This window comes from Jaculus jaculus, chromosome 15 (assembly GCF_020740685.1).
Source record: "Jaculus jaculus isolate mJacJac1 chromosome 15, mJacJac1.mat.Y.cur, whole genome shotgun sequence".
NCBI classification, from domain to species: domain Eukaryota; kingdom Metazoa; phylum Chordata; class Mammalia; order Rodentia; family Dipodidae; genus Jaculus; species Jaculus jaculus.
Genome location: NC_059116.1, coordinates 204,328 through 228,776, shown reverse-complemented (window position 1 = coordinate 228,776; position 24,449 = coordinate 204,328). Strand labels below are relative to the sequence as shown.

General features: G+C 38.0%; 1 protein-coding gene across 2 annotated transcripts in view; it reads left to right on the top strand.

The window, feature by feature from the left end:
* Stard6 (StAR related lipid transfer domain containing 6) overlaps positions 1 to 24,015 on the top strand; it is a 31,138-nt gene extending 7,123 nt beyond the window's left edge. The window contains exons 4-9 of one of the 2 annotated variants that reach the window (XM_004654620.2): positions 921 to 1,014; positions 1,174 to 1,223; positions 8,284 to 8,410; positions 15,017 to 15,134; positions 20,487 to 20,580; positions 23,568 to 24,015. In XM_004654620.2, coding sequence (XP_004654677.1) covers positions 925 to 1,014; positions 1,174 to 1,223; positions 8,284 to 8,410; positions 15,017 to 15,134; positions 20,487 to 20,580; positions 23,568 to 23,766 — 678 coding nt within the window. In that variant the 5' untranslated portion in view covers positions 921 to 924 and the 3' untranslated portion in view covers positions 23,767 to 24,015. The remainder of the gene's footprint in view (positions 1 to 920; positions 1,015 to 1,173; positions 1,224 to 8,283; positions 8,411 to 15,016; positions 15,135 to 20,486; positions 20,581 to 23,567) is intronic. The other variant, XM_045135084.1, reaches the window with a different exon arrangement.
* Positions 24,016 to 24,449: the final 434 nt, after the last annotated feature.

The window sequence follows — 24,449 nt, the reverse complement described above, 5'->3', positions numbered from 1 at the left end:
ATGTGTTGGTCGAGACAGCAGTGTGACTGAGTTTGCTCTCCTCACCTTGGGCCTGTGTGTTCTAAAAATCACAGTGGGGATCTTGTCAGCTTTCTGGAGAAAAGTTGCAAGGGGCTTGCCCTAATTTAAGCAAATGCAATTCCTGATAAAATATTTAATGAATGTATTTAACTGAATTGATCTGAATGTGATCCTAACATTTAAGCAAAGCTCTCACCAAGAAAAGTCTGCCATGTCAACACTTCGAGAAATAACTTCTTAAGGAAAGAGAACAGAAGTACAAAGACAGAGGTAGAAAGTTTCTTGGTTGTATTTGAAGAATAGCAAACAGGAGAATAAGGTTGGAGCTAAGAGGACTAGGAGACAACTGAAGAGGAAGCCAGATTGTATAGTGTCACTTCAACAAGATTAATCCTAAAACCACATGATAAAAAGATTATGTTGTATAGAAACAATGATTTATTAACTGATCATTACATATAAGGCCATAGGGTAAGACAATTCAGTGCCCAATTTCACTTAATCCTCATACTACTTCTGTAGGATATTAAGTATTATCCCAATTTTATATTACAAAAATGAGAAAATAGAAATATTAATTCATATAACTAGTGTCAAAGAAAGGATTTGACCCATTCAATTCTAAAGTTCAGTTTTTCATACTATACCACATTTTATCATTTGAAAGACTATGAAAAAGAAGAAAGAGGTTTGTGAATACATGCAATCAAGTTATTGTCTGTTATTATAGAAATAATATTAAAATGCAATACTGCATACCTGTAGTGCCAACGACTTGGGAGGCAGAAGCAGACTAATAGCCCCTAAGTTCAACACCTGGACAATATGGAGAGGTTTTTGTTTGTTTGTTTGTTTATATAATTATATTTTTACTAATCATTTGTTTTTAAATTTTTCAGGTAGATGGACTATAAAGCAATTGCCCAACAAACTGCTCAAGAAGTTCTCAGTTACAATCAAGATACATCTGGCTGGAAAGTAGTTAAAATTTCAGTAAGAAAATAAGTTAAATATGTTTCAAGATGTTTTTTTAAAAATAATAATTCATTGCAAAAATATTTTTAAATAATGTCTTTTCTTATAAGCAGAAAAAATATTTTTACTTTTTTTTTAATCTGACAATTTATTTCTGGATTTTCATTCCCCTTTGAGAAAAAGGTAACTGTTTCTAGCAAGACTTCTAGAAGATTCCATGGAAATATGTGAGTACAACTTCCTATTTACAGTCATTGTTCTAAATTGAATAGCATTACTATATCTGGACATTAATACCATTTCATTAACAACAAATTATTTGACAATAATCAGGAAACAAAGTATGAAGTCATGAATCTGAAATGTGATGTTCATAAAATATAATTATGTATAATAACAAAAATAAAATCCTTCTGTTCTGTAGATGTAGCTCAGTGGTAGAGCACTAGTATGCAGGAGGTTCTTATTTCCATTCCCCAACCCTACAAAACCATATGTATACACACCAAAAAAAAAAAAAACCCTTCTAATTCACTGAGAAAAATTGTATAAATGAACATTGGTCTTTTCATAGTCTTTAGAACTCTTCACCTTTCAATTTAATCACTAAAACATTCTTTTCCTTATGTATTTATCTTACTAATATGTGCAGTTTTGTTTTGATTTTTTTTAATTATTTATTTATTTATTTGAGAGCGACAGACACAGAGAGAAAGACAGATAGAGGAGAGAGAGAATGGGTGCGCCAGGGCTTCCAGCCTCTGCAAACGAACTCCAGACGCGTGCGCCCCCTTGTGCATCTGGCTAACGTGGGACCTGGGGAACCGAGCCTCGAACCAGGGTCCATAGGCTTCACAGGCAAGCGCTTAACCACTAAGCCATCTCTCCAGCCCTGTTTTGATTTTTTTCCTATAGGGTGCTTTTAAGGATATATTCCATAAAGGAAATAGTGCTATTTTAACTTTATTTTAGAGATGCTCATTTATTGCTCATGATCACTTGCTCACATCAATTTCTCAGTTCATCATGTTATTGCAAAAACTGAGACCAAATTTTATTCAGTTCCTTTTCTTTTAGAATCTACTCTTTTCAAATACCTAATGGTATCTATCTTGTTTTTTTATCTGAATAAATTTACAAATATTTGTATATGAATCCAATTTTTGTTTTGTTCAAGAAAGGGTCTCACTATATAGCCCAGGCTGGCCTCTACTTATAGACATTCCTTCCTCGGCCTTCTGAGTACCATTTTCTTGCTAATGGGCAAAGCTGGCATAATTTATTCTTAGAAAATAATTTATTCTTAGAAAATAATCCCTTCCTTTGTTATCTAAACAGCTGATGACTATAACAGTGGTGCTTTCAAAAATAAACTAAGGGGAAGTGAGTGTTCAAGCCCAGGAATGCTAGTGAAAAAGTGTTTCGTAAATGTGGCCTTTTGATACTTTATAGATCAGACTAATGTAGACAGTAACCTATATATCACAGAAACCCTTGAAGTCATTCATTCTGCAAATACTTATTTATACCTACATGTAACTAATGTCTATAACTAAAGACTAGCTTCCTATAGACTGTTTTAAAGTGTTATTAAACTACTATCAGAGATATTTCACTCTTATCTTAACATGCAAAATTAAACACACAAATAACTGGAATGTTCTGCCCTAACGTTATGAGTGAAATGTGTATGCTTTGTGCACCAGCAGTGATACACAATAAATTGCCCCATAACATATGGACCTCAGACATTTGTTTCGTGATTTTTGTGGGTTAGGAATTCCAGCACAGCTTAGCATACTACCTCTGCATCAAGGAATTTCATAACATTGTACCCATGATGTCACCTGTGACTTAGAAAGCATTGCTTCCATATTTATTCACCTGCTTACCAGCAGGTTAGGTCCTCATGAACTTTTTAGACTGGGAGCCTCAATTCCTTGATGATTCTAGACTGGAAGCTTCTTTAGCTCTTTTACCTATGTGCTATTCTATTGGAAGCACTAAAATATGGTAGTTTGTGAAAGATCTAGGCAATGACAAGATAGAAAAATGCAAACAAAACAAAAATCCTAGTCTTTCTTCAGCTTAATTTTGTATGTAACATCCAAGAATATTTGCAGCATTTTATTTATTAGAAGTAAATCATTAGACCCAGCCCTGATTCAAGAGGGAAGGAATTATACAGGCTGTCCATATCAGGAAATGGGGCTTCCTAGAGCCATTATAAGAGGTAGCTTGCTGCACATTAGTTTGGGAAAACTCTCTTAGTTACATTTCAAAATAAGATTAACAGTACATGACTTGGACTGGCGATATGACTCAGTGGGCACAGTGTCTTCCTAACATGCGGAAAGCCCTAAATTCACTCCCTAGCACAAAATACAACCAAATGTGCTGGTGCACATCTGTAATCTCAGAACTTTGGAGATGGAGATAGGAGAATCAAAAGTTTATTTTCATCTATATAGGGAGTTTGAGGCAAGCCTGAGGCTACATGAGACCTTTCTTAAGAAAAAAAAATATGAAACTCAATTTTTATATAAGTTTTCTCAAGCACAACCCACTGATCCATCTAATCTGCTATGCTTATGTACAGGAAAAGATTGGTGTAGCTTGTATTTGCTTATATCTAAATTATTTTAAGTCAGTTATGGCAGGTGTTAGGTTTCTTAAAAAGAAAATCAAGCTGAGTATATTGGCCAGGTTTGTATGCCTCATTTGACAATTTGTTTTCCCCAGCCTAGAGTGAGAAGGAAGTGAGATTTCTGTCAAATTGTGGGTGATGAGTAGGGAGCAAAAGGAATTTAAATTTTTCCAGTACTTCAAAGTTTTAGAGAACAGTGAATACTCAAAGCAAGAAACATGTATATGAATTTAGAATAACTGAGTATAAACATTATACATTTTTGGAACATGTTGTATGGTCAAATATAGTCTGCCAAACTGGAGTTTGGGAGCAGTATAGCCTCTTAGAAAAATAGATCACAATGTCAGAGATAGTTTCAGGGTTTCACCTTCACTATCTCCTGTCCCAAGCAATCTTCCTGCCAGCTAACCGAAGTTCCCACATACACATACTATTCATTACTGTATTGAACATACCTTCTTAATTTCTTCTGTTATTACTCAAACTATATTGTCAGACGTTCACTGAGAAATTTAGAAAAGTCTTAAATATATCTATTTAATTTTAATTCAAACTTTAACAGCTTGGAGAATAGGTCATTGAACTCAGGTTTAGGTTCTGATAGAAGCCTTATTTGACCAAACATGTACATAGAGAACTAGTTGCCCTGGTCAGCGGGGAATCGAACAAAGAAGTGAGGTGAAAATCAACCTGAATGAAAATAGGCAAACAGACACAAGAAGGAGACCATGCTATATATTTGTCACGGCCTCGAGAGTTTATTCTTACATGTAGGTTTATATAGGGCTGTAGGGGGAGGGGGACGTGGCCAGGGCAAGGACTTGTCAGGAAACCTAGAGGGGTTGTAATTAGGTGTTCATCTAATCTTGCCCAACTGGCTTAACATCCTGACTGCACCAGGTTTCACATCCTGACCATAAACTGGCTTTTTGCAAAAGATAAGATTCTGTAAGTAGTCTGCTGACCAGTTCTAGAAGTACCTAGCAGAAAGCTGGATGGACCAGCTTTCTGAGTAATGAGTCAGTTTATGAGCAGGCCCAGGCAAAATGGAGAGGCTTTTGCTCTATGGCTCCCGACAACTAGTAATTTTTATTAGCCCCTTGTTAATACTCTAATAAAACTGCTATCATCTCTAACTGAATTATCTGAGTAACTACTAAGGATCTCCTAGTATCTACTCTTGCTCAACTATATCTGAGTCTTCACACGATGGCTAAATTCTTTTTTTAAATTAATTAATTTATTTATTTGAGAGCAGCAGACAGAGAAAGAGGCAGAGAGAGTGTGAGAGAGAGAGTGGGCGTACCAAGGCCTCCAGCCACTACAAATGAACTCCAGGCACATGTGCCCCCTTGTGCATCTGGCTTACATGGATCCTGGGGAATCGAGCCTCGAACCAGGGTCCTTAGGCTTCACAGGCAAGCACTTAACCACTAAGCCATCTCTCCAGCCCAAATTGTTAAAAGATAATTTATATTGTGTTGCTCCCCTGCCAAAAATATTTTTAAATATATTTTTATTTATCTGTAAGATTAAAAAAAAAAAAACAGAAGTGAGCAAACACAGAGATAGTGAGTATGGGAACCCCAGAGCCTCCTGTCACTGCAAACAAACTTTGGATATATACAGCACTTTGTGCATCTGGCTTTACATGGATACTGTAGGCCTTGAAGCTTTGCATTACAAGTGCCCTTAACTGCTGAGCAATCTCTCCAGCCCTCTAAAATCATTTAAAGGTTTCCTTTCAAATCTAAAATAAAATCTAAACATTTTGCCAGGCGTGGTGGCACTCACCTTTAATCCTAGCACTCAGAAAGCAGAAGTAGGAGGAAGGCTGTGAGTTCAAGGCCAGTTTCAGAATTCCAGATCAGCCTGGATTGAAACCCTACCTCGAAAATAAAAAAAAAATCCAAACATTTCATCATGACCTATATAATTCACTCTCTGACCCCTGATTCACCCTCCTACTTCATTTCCTACAACTGAACCTTCATCTTGTTTTAGCCCCAAGAATTCTGTTGCTTAAATGTCCTGATCTTGAACTTATAGAGCCTTCATAGTTGTTCTCTTGTCTCACATGTACTCTCCTTAATCTCTTAAAGGCTAATGCCATTTTGTGTTATTAAGGTCTCCTCTTTAATTGACCTGTTTGGCCAAAGTCCAGGACAGGTCAGAGGTACACATGCCTATAATTCCAACATTTTGGAGGCTAATAAAGGTAATGTACATGTATATATACACACACATATATATGTATATTCATATGTATGTGGGTATACATGTATGTGCATGCATGTGGAGGCTCTCATACCTTATTTACTGTGAAAAGATTTCTTACTTGAAATTGCCAATTTGACTAATGTAGCTAGCTGATATGTCCATGGATCCTGTCTCAACCTTCTGAGCAGTAAGATTATATGTAGGCCACCATGCCTGCCCAGCATTTAAGTTGGTTCTTGGGATCTGTCACATTTGCACAGCAAATGCTTTGTCCATCAAGCTATCTCTTTTACCCCTAAATTTTAATTTTTTAAAGGCTTAAAAGTTTGGCCTTACCACCCAGGGAGAAGACTCAGTAGGTAAGAATGCTTGCTGCACTAATATGAGGGCCTGAGAAGGCCCTAGACTGCTTGAGTTTGATTCCCCAGAACCCACATAAACAGCTGATCATGACCACATGTGTCTATAACTCAAGTTCTGTGGGCAGAAGAGACTGGAAAATCACTAGGGTTCAACCAGTGTGACTGAAAACAATAACTTCAGGTTCAGTGAGAGACTGTCTTAAGGAAACAAATGGATGAGCAATAGAAGATAGCTAATATTCTCCTCTGGCCTCTGCATGCCTATCTATGTACAAGGCACACACATATGCACATATATGCATATATTACACATGCACATGCATGCAAAAAAACTATGACTTCACATAAAATATATCTTCTTACTTTGGAAAGAATGATTAACAGGGCCAGTACTGACTTCACTTTCGGCTAACAAACTTCTACAAATAGTGGATTTGAATTCAGTTTTCTCATGTTGTCTTAATTTTTTGGTGGGTAACTGACCACCAAAAACTAGGTAATATTCATCTTGTACCTTATATATTAATATTTAACTTAATTTTTAATTTATTCATGATGCATGGACTCAGGGGAATAACTTCCAAAGCCTGAGTATGTAGTTCTGATATCCCAGTGTTTTTAATAATTTTTGTTTATTTTATTTTATTTATTTATTTATTTGAGAGCAAGAGAGAGAAAGAGGCAGGGAGAATAGGTGTGCCAAGGCCTCTAGCTACTGCAAATGAACTCCAGATGCGTGCACCCCCTTGTGCATATGGCTAATGTGGGTCCTTGGGAATCGAGCCTCAAACCAGGGTCCTTAGGCTTCACAGGCAAGCATTTAACCGCTAAACCATCTCTCCAGCCCTAATTTAAATTTTTTATTGCAATACTGAGGATTAAACCAATGGACTTGTGCAAGTGAAGCCTACACTACACCACTGAGCCTTTTACTTTGGTCCATTCCTTTGAACATGGGGTAGCTTTCACAAAAGATAAACAGTTTAAAAAAAATTATGAGTATCACCAAGACTGTAAAAGGGAATCTTGTCATATTGGAAGGAAGCATAACAGGTTAAATCCAGAGTTAAATCTGGGCTAGAGAGTTGGCTCAGCAGTTAAGGCACTTGCCTGCAATGCCTAATGAGTTGGGTTATATTCCCCAGTACCCATGTAAAACCAGTGGCACATGTATCTGGAGTTTGTTAACAGCAGCTAGAAGCCCTGGTACACCCATTCTCTCTGTCTCTCTTCTCTCTCTCTCTGCTTACAAATGAATAAAAATATTTTTAAAATCTGAAATGTTCTAAGCACCAACATGATGCCTCAGGTTGAAAATTCTGCATCATGAAGCTTTGCCCCATGCATAAATTTATTTTTATTTTAAAATTACCCTTCAGGGGCTGAAGAGATTGCTTAGCAGTTGAGGCATTTGCCTGCAAAGCCAAAGGACCCAGGTTCAATTCCCCAGGACCCACATAAGCCAGATGCACAGGGTGGTCCATGTACCTGCAGTTCATTTGCAGTGGCTGAAGGCCCTCGTGCACCTATTTTCTCTATCTGCCTCTCTCTCTCTCAAATAAATAAAATAAATATTTTAATTACCCTTCAGGATATGTATAACAGTATATGTGAAACATCAGTGAATTTTGTGTTTACTCTTGGGTCCCATCCTAAAGATATCAGGTATATGCAGATATTCCAAAATTTAAAAATTCAGAATCAAAAACATTTCAGATAAGGGATATTCAATTTCAAATTTTCTTTATTGTTGTTTGTGAACTTTAAATTTATTTATTTGTTTGCAAGCTGAGAAAAAAAAAAGAGTGACATACAGAAAGAATGGGCATACCAGGGCCTCTAGCTGATACAAATGAACTCCAGATGCATGTACCACTTTGTGTATCTGGCTTTACATGGGTACTATGGAATTGAACCTGGGTTATTAGGCTTTGTAGTTATGTGCCTTAACTGCTGAGCCATCTCTCCAACCCATATCTTTAATTCTGATAGTAGTATATTTTCAACATAAAGTAAACTTAATTTTTAAAATTTTCTTTATTTTGCTAACTATAGATACCGTGTTGAAGGGATAATTCCAGAATCAACAGCTAAACTATCTGATTTCCTCTACCAACCTGCAAACAGAGTTACATGGGATAGATCATTGAAAGTGCATAACATGATACACAGGATTGATTCGGTAACTTGTTTTTATAGTAAATAGTTACTTTACTATTTTAATGTATCTTTAGCTTTCTATCCTAGGCAGCCATTTATAAAACTATATGGTATTCATCTTTTACTTTATGTGTTCATATTTAGTTTAAATTTTTGATTGCAATATTGAGGATTGAACCAAATAGCCTTGTACAAGTGAGGCATATACTATACCACTGAGCTATATTCCCCATCCCTTTTCTTAAATTTTGAGACAGGGTATCACTATGTTACCCAGGCTGGGTTCAAGCTCATTATGATCTTCTTGCCTAGCCCTCTAAGTTCTGGAATTATAAGCATGTGCCTCTGCACCCAGCTGAAAATTTTATAAAAGCCTTAAAATACCTTTATTAGTCAAGAGTTCAATTCCAATTAGCTTTATTCTATTTGTAAATACATACCACATCATGAATCTTTAGTTTCTTTATTATTGATGATGTGTGCCTTTTGTTATAAAGAAATGAACTCAATTATCCACCTCTGTAACATGTATAACAAAAACTGAAGCCCAGAATGATGGTGCACACCTTTAATCCTAGCTCTCATGAGGCAGAAGTAGGAGGACTGCTGTGAGTTCAAGGCCAGCTTTAGAGTAAATAGTGAATTCCAGGTCAGGCTGGGCTAGAGCAAGACCCTACCTCAAAAATAAAAAATAAAATAAAATAAATAAGTAGACCTTATGTATGGGAAGTAAAAGCTTTGTTGTTTTGTTGCTGCTGTTTGTTTTGTTTTGCTTGAGACAGAGTCTCGATGTAGCCCATGCTGGCATAGAGCTTTATGTAGCCCATGCTGGCTTGGAATTAAAGATCCCTTTTGTCTCCTCTGTTGGGATTATAAATGTGCCTTGGCAAGAATTAAATTATTCATATTACATGAGAAAACAGAAACAAGGCTGGAGAGATGGCTTAGTGGTTCAGGTGCTTGTCTGTAATGCCAAAGGACCCACGTTCAGTTTCCCAATGCCCATGTAAAGCCTCATGCACTAGGCAGCATATGCATCTAAAGTTCGTTTGCAATGGCTAGAGGCCCTGGCACACCCATTCGCCCATTCTCTCTCTCTCTCTCTCTCTCTCTCTCTCTCTCTCTCTCTCTCTCTCTCTCTGTGTGTGTGTGTGTGTGTGTGTGTGTGTGTGTGTCTTTTTCTGTGTCAAAGTAACCAAAATATTAAAAAAAAAAAAAAAAAAGAAAAAGAAAACATCATCAGGGCTGGAGAGATGGCTTAGCGGTTAAGTGCTTGCCTGTGAAGCCTAAGGACCCCAGTTCAAGGCTCGATTCCCCCAGGACCCACGTTAGCCAGATGCACAAGGGGGCACACACATCTGGAGTTCTTTTGCAGTGGCTGGAGGCCCTGGCGTGCTCATTCTCTCTCTCTCTATCTCTCTCTCTCCCTCCCTCCCTCCCCCCCCTCCCTCCCTCCCTCCCTTCCTCCCTCCTTCTCTATCTGTTGTTCTCAAATAAATAAATAAAAATAAACAACAACAAAAAAAAGAAAACAGCAACAATGTAGCCATAAAGACTTAGGTATAAAAATAAAGAAGTAATGTTTTATAAAGGGTTGCAGTTTAGAAACCACTTCAAATTCATTATTGCAGCTAAATAAACATAAATATGGAAAATAAAAACTAAGAGCCAGGTGTAGTAGTGTACACTTTTTTTTTAATTTATTTATTTATTTATTTTTATTTGAGAGCGACAGACACAGAGAGAAAGACAGATAGAGGGAGAGAGAGAGAATGGGCGCGCCAGGGCTTCAGCCTCTGCAAACGAACTCCAGACGCGTGCGCCCCCTTGTGCATCTGGCTAACGTGGGACCTGGGGAACCGAGCCTCGAACTGGGGTCCTTAGGCTTCACAGGCAAGCGCTTAACCGCTAAGCCATCTCTCCAGCCCGTAGTGTACACTTTTAATCTCAGCACTCAGGAGGCTGAGGTAAGAGAATCACTGAGTTCGAGGCCAACCTGAGACTACATAATGAATTCCAGGTCAGCCTGGGCTACAGTGAGACCCTACCTTAAAAAAAAACAAACAGAGTTTTATGCTGGAGAGTTGGCTTAGCAGTTAAGGCACTTGCCTACAAAGCCTAAGGACCCAGATTTGACTCCCCAGAACCCACATAAGCTAGATGTACATGGTGGCACATGCATCTAGAGTTTGTTTGCACTGGCTAGAGGCCCTGGTATACTATTCTCTCTCTTTCTCATAAATAAATATTTTTTAAGTTGAAAAAAACTGAGGGGGGGTTGGCTGGAGAGGTTGCTCAACGGTTAACAACACTTGCAAAGCCTGATAGCCCAGGTTCCATCCCTTAGTACCCTTGTAGATGCACAAAGTGGCATATGCATCTGGAGTTCATTTGCAGGAAGCTCTGGCATATCAATTCATTCTCTATTTCACTCTCAAAAAAGAAAAGAAAAGAAAAGAAAAAAGAAATAAAAAAAAGAAACAAAAACACATAAAAAAAAAAGAGAGAGAGAGAGAAAAGATAAATAGCCAGACTAGAAATTGAAGACAAATTAGAGGAAGAGGAAGGGATATGAGAGGAAAAAAAGCGCTTCACTGCTAAGCCATCTCTCCAGCCCAGGTGGAGGGATGGAAGCATACAGTAGAAGGTAAGAATAGAATGAAAAAACTCAGGAGGAATAAAAAAAATGAATGCAATAAGAGAAGGAATAATACATGGTAAAGATAGGTAGAAACAAGTAAAAAGAAGTATGGTACGGTATTCTGAACTTCATTACGGCATACTATAAATCTCTCATTCGTCAGTACTGCTATAAAAATAAGTACCTTTAAAGGAAAGGAATTATCTTACTGTAATGTAATGATTATTATCTACTTCTATTACTATTTGTGTTTGTTCCCTCCTGTGGATCTGTTTTATGAAGGAAAACTGACTTTATTTTACCCCAACCCCTCCCCAGGTATTTACGTTCTTTTGACTATTTATTCCATAAGTACATGTTGGTCATGTATTGGGAACACTTGTGCCTGTGTTTACACATCTTATATAGTAGTCAGAAGAGACATAGTAACCAATAAGGCCATAACATTATGAAGGTCAAGGTGAGTCAGAATAAATACTAGGAAGGCTATAAACAATAACCAGGAGCCAGGTGTGGTGGTGCACACCTTTAATCCCAGCACTCGAGAGGCAGAAGTAGGAGAATCACCATGAGTTCAAGGCCTCCCTGAGACTACATAGTGAATTCTGGGTCAGCCTGGGCTACAGCGAGGCTCTACCTTGAAAAATATTTAAAAATAAATAACCAGAAGGAGCTAATTCACAATCTGAAAAGGTGTGACAGTGAGGAACAGTTGAGTAGAAATCTAAATGGATAAAGTGGAGGTGGGGGCTGGAGAGATGGCTTAGCGGTTAAGCGCTTGCCTGTGAAGCCTAAGGACCCCGGTTCGAGGATTGGTTCCCCAGGTCCCACGTTAGCCAGATGCACAAGGGGGCGCACGCGTCTGGAGTTCGTTGGCAGAGGCTGGAAGCCCTGGCACGCCCATTCTCTCTCTCTCCCTCTGTCTTTCTCTCTGTGTCTATTGCTCTCAAATAAATAAATAAATAAAATGAACAACAAAAAAAATCAGTTTAAAAAAAAAAAAGTGGAGGTGGGGCTGGGGTAGACAGCAAAGATCTGAGGGCAGCAATGGAAAAGGAGATGCAAAGGGCCTGAGGCTAGAGTTTGACAAAGTTTAATGAGGTAAAAACCAACTTCTGTGGCATCTGAACATAAAGAGCAAGGAACACAATGGTAAAGTTAATCTGAGACCCAATTCTGTAAGGATCTCATAGGTCAGAGAGAGAATGTCAATTTCAATGGGAAGTCATTAAAGTCTTTTAAGTGAGAAGATTACTGATTTAATTTATACTTTTATGAGATAATTGCTAAAAAGAGAATGGATTGTACATAGCAATTTTGAAATAGGTGTGAACAATTAGGAGGCTGTCAAAGCAGGTTACATGGAACATGATGGTGGTTTATGCTAGGGTGGTAGCAGTGTAGTAGAAGACAAGTCAGAGGATCCAAGGCACACTGTAGAAAGAGAGTCAATAAGACTTACTGATGCAAAGAGAAGGGAATCAAAACTTGAGTTCTAAAACAGGATTTTAGTAAATGTTGGACAGTGAAATAAACTTATTTTAGAAAACTCTGGAAGTATATACTTAAAATGGGTGAATTTGTAACATGTAAATTTTGCCTCAGTAAACTGTTTTTAAAAATAAATCCAGTTGGGCCAGTGTGATGTTGCACACCTTTAATCTCAACACTTGGGAGGCAGAGGTAGGAGGATCACAGTGAGTTTGAGGCCACCCTGAGACTACAGAGTGAATTCCAGGTCAGCCTGAGGTAAAGTGAGACCCTACCTCAAAAAAAAAAAAAAAAAAAAAAAAAAAACCACTTGGAAAGGAGAGGCAGGAAGATTCTGAGCTTCAGGCCAGTCTGGGCTACAATGATGAGTGCCAGGCCAGTCTGAACAACAGCATGAGTCTCTGAAATAAGGCCTCAGGCTGAGGGTATATATAGCTCCAATGTGCACTTGCCTAGCATGCATGGAACCTTGGGTTTGATTCCCAGAATTGCAAAAGAGAAAGGAAAAAAATATTCATAGAGTTTTAGCTAGTACTATTAAGAAGTAGTAGTAAATGACAGTGAAAGAGTAAGACAAAGTTTATGGTTTTGTAAATGATTGTATTTATAAAAATCTAGATCATTGGATTTTCAGTATATTCTTTGAGTCTCCAACCTGCATTCTACTCATCAAAACAAAGTACTAAATGCCCCACATACATGTCCTTCACCTTGTTTGGTTTCCTGATTCCAGTTGCTACTGCTATTGTGGTTTAAATGTGAAATGCTCTCCATAGTCTCATGTGAATGATCACTTGGTCCTCAGCTAGTGGTGCTGTTTGGGAGGTAGTGGAACCTTTAGGAGGTAGAGCCATGCTGGAGGAAGTCAGTCACTAAAGCACACAGGCCTTGAGGGGTTTTTACTCCAGCCCCATTTCCAAAAGCTTCCTGGCTCTGAATGCAATGTGATCAGCTGCTTCCTGCACCTGCTTCCATGCCTTCTCCACCATGATGGAATTTATTCCTGCTAAGCCGTAAGCCAGGATAAACTCCTTCTTTAAGCTTTCTATCAGATACTTGGTGAGAGCAATGAGTAAACTAATAACAATAACTAAAAATTGTTTTATTTTCCTATTTATTTGTAGTATTCATCTCATCTCTAGGAGTGTTTTTAACTGCCTCCTATTTACCCCATGGATGAGTAAGAATTCCCATCCTAAAGGATAGACAAAAATACAGTACCTGGGCTGGAGAGATGGCTTAGCAGTGAAGCGCTTGCCTGTGAAGCCTAAGGACCCCGGTTCGAGGCTCGACTCCCCAGGACCCACGTTAGCCAGATGCACAAGGGGGCGCACGCATCTGGAGTTCGTTTGCAGTGGCTGGAGGCCCTGGCATGCCCATTCTCTCTCCCTCTCTCTATCTTCCTCTTTCTCTGTCTGTCACTCTCAAATAAATAAATAAATAAAATAACAAAATAAAAATAAAAAAATACAGTACTTGATACTGTACAAATGAGATAGGCAGCAGTTTATTAATCACTGACCACAGATCAGGGGAAAATGACATGCTATGCAGCACAGAGCAACATGGGAACAGATTAAATAACCAAAGGCTCTGAGAGGCAGGCTTTGTAGTACCACAATGGTAAGGCAAACCCAACTTCCTGTGGGAGGTTGTGATGGAATAACTGAGTATTTCCACAAGCTAGCAGGGAGCTGAAATCTATTTAAAAGGATAAATAGTAACTGTGCTGGGTCCCTTTAGTGAAGAGGTATCAGTTACTTTTCAGTGCTGGGACAAACATCCAAGCAGGAGCACTTTATGGGAGGAAAGGGTTTATTCCAGATTTGCAGAATGCAGGGGAAGTTCCATCATGATAGAAGAAGCTGGCTCACTTCCATAAATCCATAGCAAAGAGACATCACCAACAGCCAGCAAACTCAAAACACACCTTAGGGCTGGACTAAATAAAAGATTCACACCCCCTCCCCAGTGACACCTCCTCCAGCAGGCTGCTAGAGATTTAAGTAAGAAGTTTAACCATAATCAAAAATTACTGAGGCTATGGGGAACATACATTCACATTCAACCCACCACAAGAGGGTTGTCTGGCTAGCAAATCTTATCTGCAAGAGCAGAGTAGGGAGAACTTGCAGCTAAGTATCACCTGATGCTTATAACATTGGTCTTTAATTTTAGGTCTTATGTTTCATAATGCAAAAGCAGTGTATTTGTCAGAATATATTACTGAGTGTGGACTCTACAGGGAATCAGAAAATCTGGGTTCTATAGAGTAGTCTTAATATTACACTCTGAATTATCTGCAGTCACAATTGTAATCTTTATGTTCCCTTAATACTGAAAATCCAAGCTTGTTTGGTAAGACAGCCTTAAAACTTCATAGCCTTGTTTTTTTTCCAAATAGAGTCCAAACTTGTACAATGAAATCTTTGGGGAACCACACAAATGAGTTACATTAAATAATTCTTGCAATCTTTATCATTTGATTTGTTGCAGGATACATTTATATGTCATACCATTACACAAAGTTTTGCCATGGGCTCAATTTCCCCCCGAGACTTTATTGACTTAGTATATATCAAGCACTATGCAGAGAATATGGACATTATCAGCTGTAAGTTGAAACATTTTACCCACATTTTAGAATTATTATGAGTAATTCATAAATTTTCATTTAAATTGTTTAGAATAAGCTATATTTTTAGTTATTTTCTTGGTATTTACTCAATATGACCAACAAATATATGCATCATGAATGGAAACATGCCAGGTAGAAGGTGTCATTTGTAAGATAACATAGTAATGATTATATCATCTCCTGTATTTTGGAGGAGGGGTAAGCTTATTTACTGATGTTTTTTAATAAAAAGGTTATACTCTTATGCAGAGAAAATCTGTCTTCTGCTCCCATTCTACTGAGGCTCCTCCTTGGTGGAATCATTGTTATTCATTGTGGAGTCTTAGAGACCTCAGTCAGTCTCAGGGGTGAGGGAGAGAGTGTGTCAGACTATTCCCACCCATATTGAGGCTCTTAAAATCTTTCTTCAATGTTCCTGGAGCCTTGGCAGGTAAGTTAGAGATTTAATTTAGTGTTGAGTTCTTTGTGGCCTCTGAATCTCTGTTTTGATGAGGTTTGTGTGACCACAGTGTCTATCACTATCTCCCTAGAACTGGTTTTCAGACTCTCATAGGAGAGCAGTACGCATGTCACTACTTATTCTGTAATGACTTCTGGGCCTGGGCAGAAGTGGGGAAGGTGAATCACCTCATGGTAGACAGTCAGCTATCTATTCTTTTTTTGTTTTTCTGAGGTAGAGTCTTACTGTAGTCCAGGCTGACCTGGAATTCACTATGAAGTCTCAGAGTGGCCTTGAACTCTCAGCAATCCTCCTACCTCTGCCTCCCAAGTGCTGGGATTAAAGGCATGTGCCACCACGCCTGGCAGCTATCTATTCTTGATGTACTAATGTCTCCTAGTTCTCCCCAGTATTCTCCACCATCTATAAGACAGAACAGCTCCTCCAACCAAAAGTGTGAGCACTTTGGACTGAAGGAGATAAGCGTATTTATTAGAGACTTATTAATGTGTATGCCTACTCATCTTAGTTAAAGAACAGTAGAGATTTTCTCTGGCATCTATTGGTTTCCTATTCTAGAGACCCTGGCTTGGGTCCCATAGCTAGATATGAGTTCTCCCTCACTTAGTGGTCTTGTGTCCAATCCAGAAGCATTTGGTTATACACATAGGCTATGTGCCACTATTGCACAAGAGTATACTTCTTGCTTAGCTGGTAGATTTCCTATCTGGCAGGATCTCCTACTTATTCATTCTGTGGCAATTGTTATTCCCCAGCAGTTCCCACAGCACTTTCCAATGCTATGAGGGCTAGCCAGTAGGGAACTGGTTTCCCTCTCAGATCTTGCATAGTCTTTTGATGTCCTGTGACCGACCACAGGCTGTGGTGTCTTCAGCAATAGGGTCTTACCTTTTAGTTGTGGCATGTAACCAAGTGCTTTGGCAATGGCCTGTATTATGTGGAGAACCTCAAGTCTCCCTGACTCACTGTGGGGAACAACCCAATTCTGGCCCTGGAAGTTACCAGCCAAAGCCCATTGTTTTAGGATTAAGTTTTCTCCACCTTCTAAAGTACTCTTCTGATTGCATTCCCCCTCCCCTTTATTGACTTGTAGAATTCTGTCCAAGAAGGTTTGTATGGAATTGATTCATATTGCCATTAGTTTTCTATAATTACCCCCTGTCCTCCCTTACTGCTACCCCTACCCCCCCAAAGGTATTTCCACTTCTTTAGTTATTTATTTTTGTTGACCCCAAACTTTCTGTGAGGTAGCCCTTCATCCCCTCCTTCCTCCCTATTTCCTCCTTTTCTTAGCTTCATTATAGTACTGTGTCCATACTGTTGATGCTTATTACTATTTAAAATAAACTGAAGCTGATACAGATTAGGAACCACATATGAGAGAAAACATGCAGTGTTTGATTTTCTGAGCCTGTCTGACCTTACTTAGTATGATTTTTTTTCCAACTCCACTTTCCTGGACATTTCTTTGTATCATTTTTCCTCACTGCTTAGTAGAATTCCATTGTGTATATATGCCACATCTTCATTAACCATTCATTTGTTGATGGGCATCTGGGCTGATTCCAGTTCCTGGCTATTGTGAAAATAGCAGTGATAAAAATGGCTGAGCAGGGTTGGAGAGATGGCTTAGCGGTTAACGCACTTGCCTGCAAAGCCAAAGGACCTTGGTTTGATTCCCCAGGACCTACATAAGCCAGATGCACAAGGTGATGCATGCACCTGGAGTTCTTTTGCAGTGGCTGAAAGTCCTGGCACACCCATTCTCTCTCTCTCTCCATCTTTCTCTCTCTCTCCCTCTTTCAAATAAATAAATAAAAATAAAATATTTTAAAAAAATGGCTGAGCACATGTCTCTGAAGTAAATAGTAAAAGTGTTTAGGGTATATGTCCAAAAAAGTTATAGCTGGATCTAATGGTAGTTCTATTTTCAGCATTTTGAGGAGTCTCCATACTGATTTCCATAGTGGTTACACAAGTTTGCATTCCCATCAACAGTGGCTAAGGATTCCTCTTTCTTTACACCCCTGCCAGCATGTGCTGTCATTTGATTTTTTGATGATTAGTCATTTTAAATTGCATTTCCCTGATGAGGAGAGATGTTGAACATCTCATTAGGTATGTCTCCTGGATTTTTTTTTTTTTTTTTTTTTTTGAGGTAGGGTCTCACTCTAGCCAAGGCTGACCTGGAATTCACTATGTAATCTCAGGGCAGCCTCAAACTCACAATGATCCTCCTACCTGCCTCCCAAGTGCTGGAACTAAAGGTGTGTGCCACCACACCTGGCTTCTTCAGGATTTTTGACAGCATAAACTCTGGACTCAATATAGATAGCTGACTTAGGCTAAAACTTTAAGGTGTACATTTTTCAAGTCCTGTACAACAAACTTAGCTTTTGTATATATAATTTTATGCTTGAGTTGCTAAAATAGACATATATAATAATTGGTAAAATTACTGAAGAAATTTCTACTAAATGAGTTTTTCTAGAAGTATGCTTATATTTCTTTTAGAAACTTGAAATTGACATATCCTTAGAATCCCTGCTGCAGTTGTGACACTCTATAAAATTCAGATGTATAACCATTGGTTAACTTGTGTTACTGATCAAAATACTTCAAAGCATAAGGAATTTTGGACTCTGAAAACTTAAGAAAACTCAAGATGAAAAGACTTTGGTAAAATAATGGTAGAGTTCTCAGGTTTTCCCCTATAATTTAAGCTTACTATATATGCTATTTTAATATTTCCTGTATGATAAACTGCTTAGAGATGGGGCAAGAAAGTTGTTACCTCCCAGCAAGCTTTTAGTAACTCTAAAATGAGTCTAGTATTATCATTTTCATAGCCTAGACTTGTAGTGTATCTCATTCATATCCAGCTTTCCATCTTAAAGCAGATCAGTAAGGACTGATATTCATAATATGTAAATATGTTTAATTGTATCATTTTAAAATGAGAGCACATAAAATGTACTTACTGCCTACAGTACAAAATACTGTTTTCTCTGTATCATTGATCTGTTATTTTCTAGTTTGAAAGCAGACATTTCTATCCTCTATTGGTAGTCATAAGGACACTGAAATTAAGGTCTATAATAGAGGCATTCAGTAGTAGAGCACTAGCCTAGCATGCATAAGCCTATAGGTTCAATCCCCAGGATAGCAAAAAAAAAAAAAAAAAATGTAAAATAGGGAGGAGGAGAACCAGTCATTCAGAGCACGAATCAGTACTAAATTTGCTGTAAGAATTTCCATTGAATAAATTTTCAGTGAATACGCTTAATGTTTTTAAGCTTTCTCTGTACCTTGCTTTGAGCTAAATATTTTGCATGTATTATCTCACTGATAATAAAACTGAACTTGGGCTGGAGAGATGGCTTAGCAGTTAAGCACTTGCCTGTAAAGCCTAAGGACCCCAGTTCGAGGCTCGATTCCCCAGGACCCACGTTAGCCAGATGCACAAGGGGACACATGCATCTGGAATTCGTCTGCAGTGGCTAGAAGCCCTGGCATGCCCATTCTTTCTCTCTCTCTGCCTCATTCTCTGTCTGTCGCTATCAAATAAATAAATAAAAATAAACCAAATTTTTTTAAAAAAATAAATAAACTGAACTTTTCAGATATTCAGCAGTGAAGAAATTAAACTGCATCGCTAATAAACTGCTTAACTTAAAACTTCAGTTTTTCTCATTTCAAAGTGAGTGCTAACAGCCATATTATATGCCTCACTAAAGATACTTACCTTTTTTATAGACTATAACATTTTTTTAAAAGAAAAGCATTACCAATATATTATAAGTAAAAAAAAAAAAACAGTATCATTTCTGACCATACTTTTGTACAAAAATAATGGGCTATGTTAAGATAATAATACAAAAATGAAAATTAATTCAACTCTATTAATTTCCTAAGCAAATATATTTTTCAGAGAACTGATTCCTCATTGTTAAAACCATCTAGGAAAATCCTACTTCTCTGGCTATAGCAGAACTTAACAAACATATATCTAAAAATATTTTGAAAAGAACATATATTATTATCATAAATGTCATCATAATCACCTCCCTCTGTATCACATGTAATATAAATAATGTATACATACACATATATACCTGTGTAATGCAGCATAATTACTAGAACAAATTCTACTGAGTCCTAATTATACTTTGAAGGTAAGTTCATAGAATTAACAAGAAAGGGCATTTTAAAGTGTCTGACCAATTTAGATATTTATGTAAAAGAAATGGATTAATAGCAAACAAAAATGCATAAAGCTGGGCGTGGTGATGCACACCTTTAATCCCAGCACTTGGGAGGCAGAGGTGAGAAGATCGCCATGAGTTCCAGGCCACCCTGAGACTACATAGTGAATTCCAGGTCAGCCTGGGCTAGAGTAAAACCCTACCTTGAAAGACCAAAAAAAAAAATGAAATAATATCTTATTTGGTTTCAAACCTCAGAAATTAAATTATACTTTTAATGGTTTTTCTTGTATAAAAAGTCAACAGGACTGGAGGGATGGCTTAGCTGTTAAGGCGCATGCCTGCGAAACCTAAGGACCCAGGTTCAATTCCCCAAGACCCACATAAGCCAGATGCACAAAGGTACATGCATCTGGAGTTTGTTTGCAGTGACTGGAGGCCCTGGTGTGCCTATTTGCTCTCTCTCTCTCCTTCTCTGTCTCTAATAAATAAATAAATAAATAAAAACTTTTAAAAAAAGACAACAGCATATTTAGAAATACTAGTGCAAATATATATGGGTAATAAAGTTGAATGCTATCTCATATTTTTTAAATATGCTACCAGAAGTAGAATTTTTCATCTGTTAATTGGGTTTCATTTTAACTTCTTTAATCACTTCAGCTAAAAGTGTGGATTTCCCAGGATATCCTCCCTCATCAGATTATATCCGTGGTTATAATCATCCTTGTGGCTTCGTATGTTCACCTCTGAAAGAGTAAGTATTATTTCCATCAATGTATTTTAAGTTTTTTAGTTCATCTTGTGATTTAGTTCACAATTCCTAGTTCATCAGTTAAAATACATACCAACATAGTCTATTAGGGAAAAAAAGCAATTTATTTTCATATTAAATATCAGAATGGTTTCCTATAAAATATGGTTTGAAGTTCCTGGGTATAATCAACACATATTTTGCAACAATTAAACCTTCCACAGTGCTTGTATTTCTCTACTGGTCACTTCTTTAAAATAAGGAATTTTCTAAATTGAGATAAATTGCTTTATACTTATAATGCACACTTGTCAACTATGTTTTACATTGAGTAAATTATTTTTATGGGATGTACCTGCAGAATTTATCCAATACTATGTATATGCCATAATAACTTAAATCCACCATTATACTGGTCATTATTTATATGATTCTTCCTTATTGAACTCACATAAAATATTTCTCCTTACATAGTAGTTTCCTCATGGAAAAGATTTCCTGCTTGGATTTTTTTTTGGTGTTTTTTAAATTTTATTTATTTATTTGAGAGAGACAAGCAGATAGAGAAACGAATGGGTGTGCCAGAGTCTCTAGCCATTGCAAACAAACTACAGACTCATGGACCACCTTGGGCATCCGGTGTTACATGGGTACTAGGGAATCAAATTCTGGAGCTGGAGAGATTGCTTAGTGGTTAAGCGCTTGCCTATGAAGCCTAAGGACCCTGGTTCAAGGCTCAATTCCCCAGGATCCACATTAGCCAGATGCACAAGGGGGCACACGCGTCTGGAGTTCATTTGCAGTGGCTGGAAGCCCTGACATGCCCATTCTCTCTCTCTGCCCCTCTCTCTCTCTCTGTCACTCTCAAATAAATAAATAAAATAGTTCTAAAAAATAAAATTCTGGTCCTTACTTTGCAGGCAAATGCCTTAACCACTGAGCAATCTCCAGCCCTGGAATTTTTAAAATTTGAATTTGCATTTTATTTTTTTAATTTATAATTTTATTTTATATAACAGGTTATACTCTTTTATCCCCTCACCTCCACTCCCGTTTCCCTGGGGGCCCTCTTTAGTAGGGTTATGGTATGCACTATGGGGTCAGGAAAGCTTCAGCCAGTCTCTGTGGGGTGTTATGCCTCAGGATATTTCTACCCACTCTGTGGCTTTTACACTCTTTCTGCCACTCTTTTACAATGTTCCATGAGCCATGGCAGGCCTGTTAGCAGCATGCAGTATCTGGATTTCTGCTTTGGTGAGTTTTGATTGACCATAGTGTCTGCCACTATCACCCTGGAGCTGGATGTCAGGCTAGCAGTGAGAGCAGTACTCATGTCACTGCTTCCTCTGTAATTTCTCAGGTGCCCCTGTACCCACCCTGCCCCTAACCCCAACCCCTAACTCCCCAATTCCCCCAACCATCCCAACCACTCTAAACCCCAACACTCCTCCATTTTCTCTCCTATCTGTATAAAATAAAACAGATTCACCTTTCAAAAGTGTGAACAGCTTGGGTTATAGGGAATATGCAGTTATTTGAAAGACTTTTTTGTGTATAAGCCCACTCTTCTTATCCAGACAGCAGTGGGGACTTCTTTCTAGAGCCTATGACTTTCCTGTCCATGAAATTCTGACTTGGTTCCCAGTACTAATACCAGGTATGAGTTCTCTCCCACTGAACAGGCTTCATGTCCAATCAGAGAACAATTGGTTATCCCCAAAGGTTGTATGCCACTATTACACAAGTGTGTACTTCTTGTATGGCTAGTTGATTCCATCATTTTTAGGGTCCCCTGCTTATTCACACTGTAGATGGCCATTGTCCCCCAATAGCTCCCATAGTGCTTTCCAGCACTGTAAGGGTCAGTTCTGCTTAGAATGTTTTAATCACCTTATAATTTTGTACAAAAATATAATATGAGGGCTGGAGATATAGCTTAGAGGTGCTTTCAGGTGCTTGTCTGAAGAACCAAAGAACCCAGGTGTGATTCCCCATGACCCATGTAAGTGAGATGTACAAAGTGGCACATGTGTCTGGAGTTGGTTTACAGTGGCTAGAGGCCCTGGTATACTCATCCTTTCCTTCTCCCTTCCCCCTTCTTCTCTCCCTCCCCCCAACATACATACATAATACATACATACAAACATACATATGTGTGTGTGTGTGTGTGTGTGTGTGTGTGTGTGTGTGTGTGGTTTGCCTCTCTCAAATAAATAAATAAAAATTTTAAAAAACAAAAATATAATATGAATTAAAGTTTTCAAATTTGTTTTCTGTGACCACAGTATCTAAACATTAAAAATACACCTGTCAGGCTGGGCATGGTGGTGCATGCCTTTAATCCAAGCACTTACGAGGCAGAGGTAGGAGGATCTCCATGAGTTCAAGGCTGCCCTGAGATTACATAGCGAATTCTAGGTCAGCCTGGGCTAGTGCAAGACCCTACCTTGAAAATTTTTTTAAAAATACATGTCTAGCTAGGCATGATGATATAAGCCTTTATCCCTGGCACTTGGGAGGTGGAGGGTGAAGGATTACCATGAATTTAATGCAAGCCTGGGTTACATAGTAGTGAGTCAGGCTGGGATACATAGCAAAGCCCTGTCTCAAAAAGAAAAAGGCAAAGAAAAGAAAAAAAGAAACTTAATTGCAAAAATATTAAAATATCTTATTTTTAAAAATCAAAACTGTGAATGCATATATATAGACATATAAGTCTAATTTCAGAAAGTCAATAAAATAAAAAAGTAAAGGTTGTATAAAACTAAAGATTTTAAGATATATTTTAACTACTGAATATTTTACATCAATTTTTCTTTATAAAAACAGGGCTGTCTCTACTTTTTTCCCCTTCCTTCAGTAACTGTTTTGTCATATTATAGAAGGAATCAAGGGGGAATAAAACAAAAATTCTGCTCTCTAAAAACTGCTCTTTTCATTGGGTAAATTTTAAAATTCTTTATCTTTTTTAACTCTTCCTTTGGTTACAGAAACCCAGCATATTCCAAATTAGTGATGTTTGTGCAAACAGAAATGAGAGGAAAACTGATCCCATCAATAGTTGAAAAAACTATGCCTTCCAACTTAGTGAGCTTCATACTCAATGCAAAAGATGGAATAAAGGTACACAGAGCTTCATCAGGACACAGATATCTCAACGGTCATTCATCACTCCAAAAGAATAACTGAAACCATTCTGCCATTAAATCATAGTGACAACAGACTGCAGAAACTTCTAGTAAGTGTAGTGTAGCCACTACTGCAGTTCACTTCTAGGTCAAAATGTAAAAGTACTATTAAGTATTGTAGACAATATTCTTGTGCCAATTCCTGAAGATGCTTTAACAAAATAAGAACTCATTGTTGTATAAGAAAATAGCATTAAATAGAGCTGTTTGATCTCACGTAATGATATTAAATAACATGTGTTGTCACTAATATGATGGTTAAGTTTTGTGTCAACTTGATCTGTTTAGGAATCTTTATGAGGAATCAGACATTCCTCATAAAGTGGGTCTCTAAGGTTGCTTCCAGGAAGGATTAGCTGAAGGAGGAAGTCCTTCCCCCCAGGATGAGCCCTTCCCCCAGAGGGGGCTTTCTCTAAGAAAGCACAGGGAAAAAAAAGTATCTCCTCATCCCACCTGGCTGCTGGTGCTGCTTGCTGCTGCTTGCTGCTTTCTAGTATGGACTGAAAACCAGCATGGACTGAAGAGCAACAGCTCTTCAGGAAGCCTCCAGGCCTTCAGTGCCAGATTTTGACTTCTGAGGCATCCATCCTCATGGACTGAACAGCTACGAGGTTCCTTGACTCTCAGGCCTACAAACTGCTATTGTTAGAATGCCATAAACTAATCCAATATATTTCCTTTTAA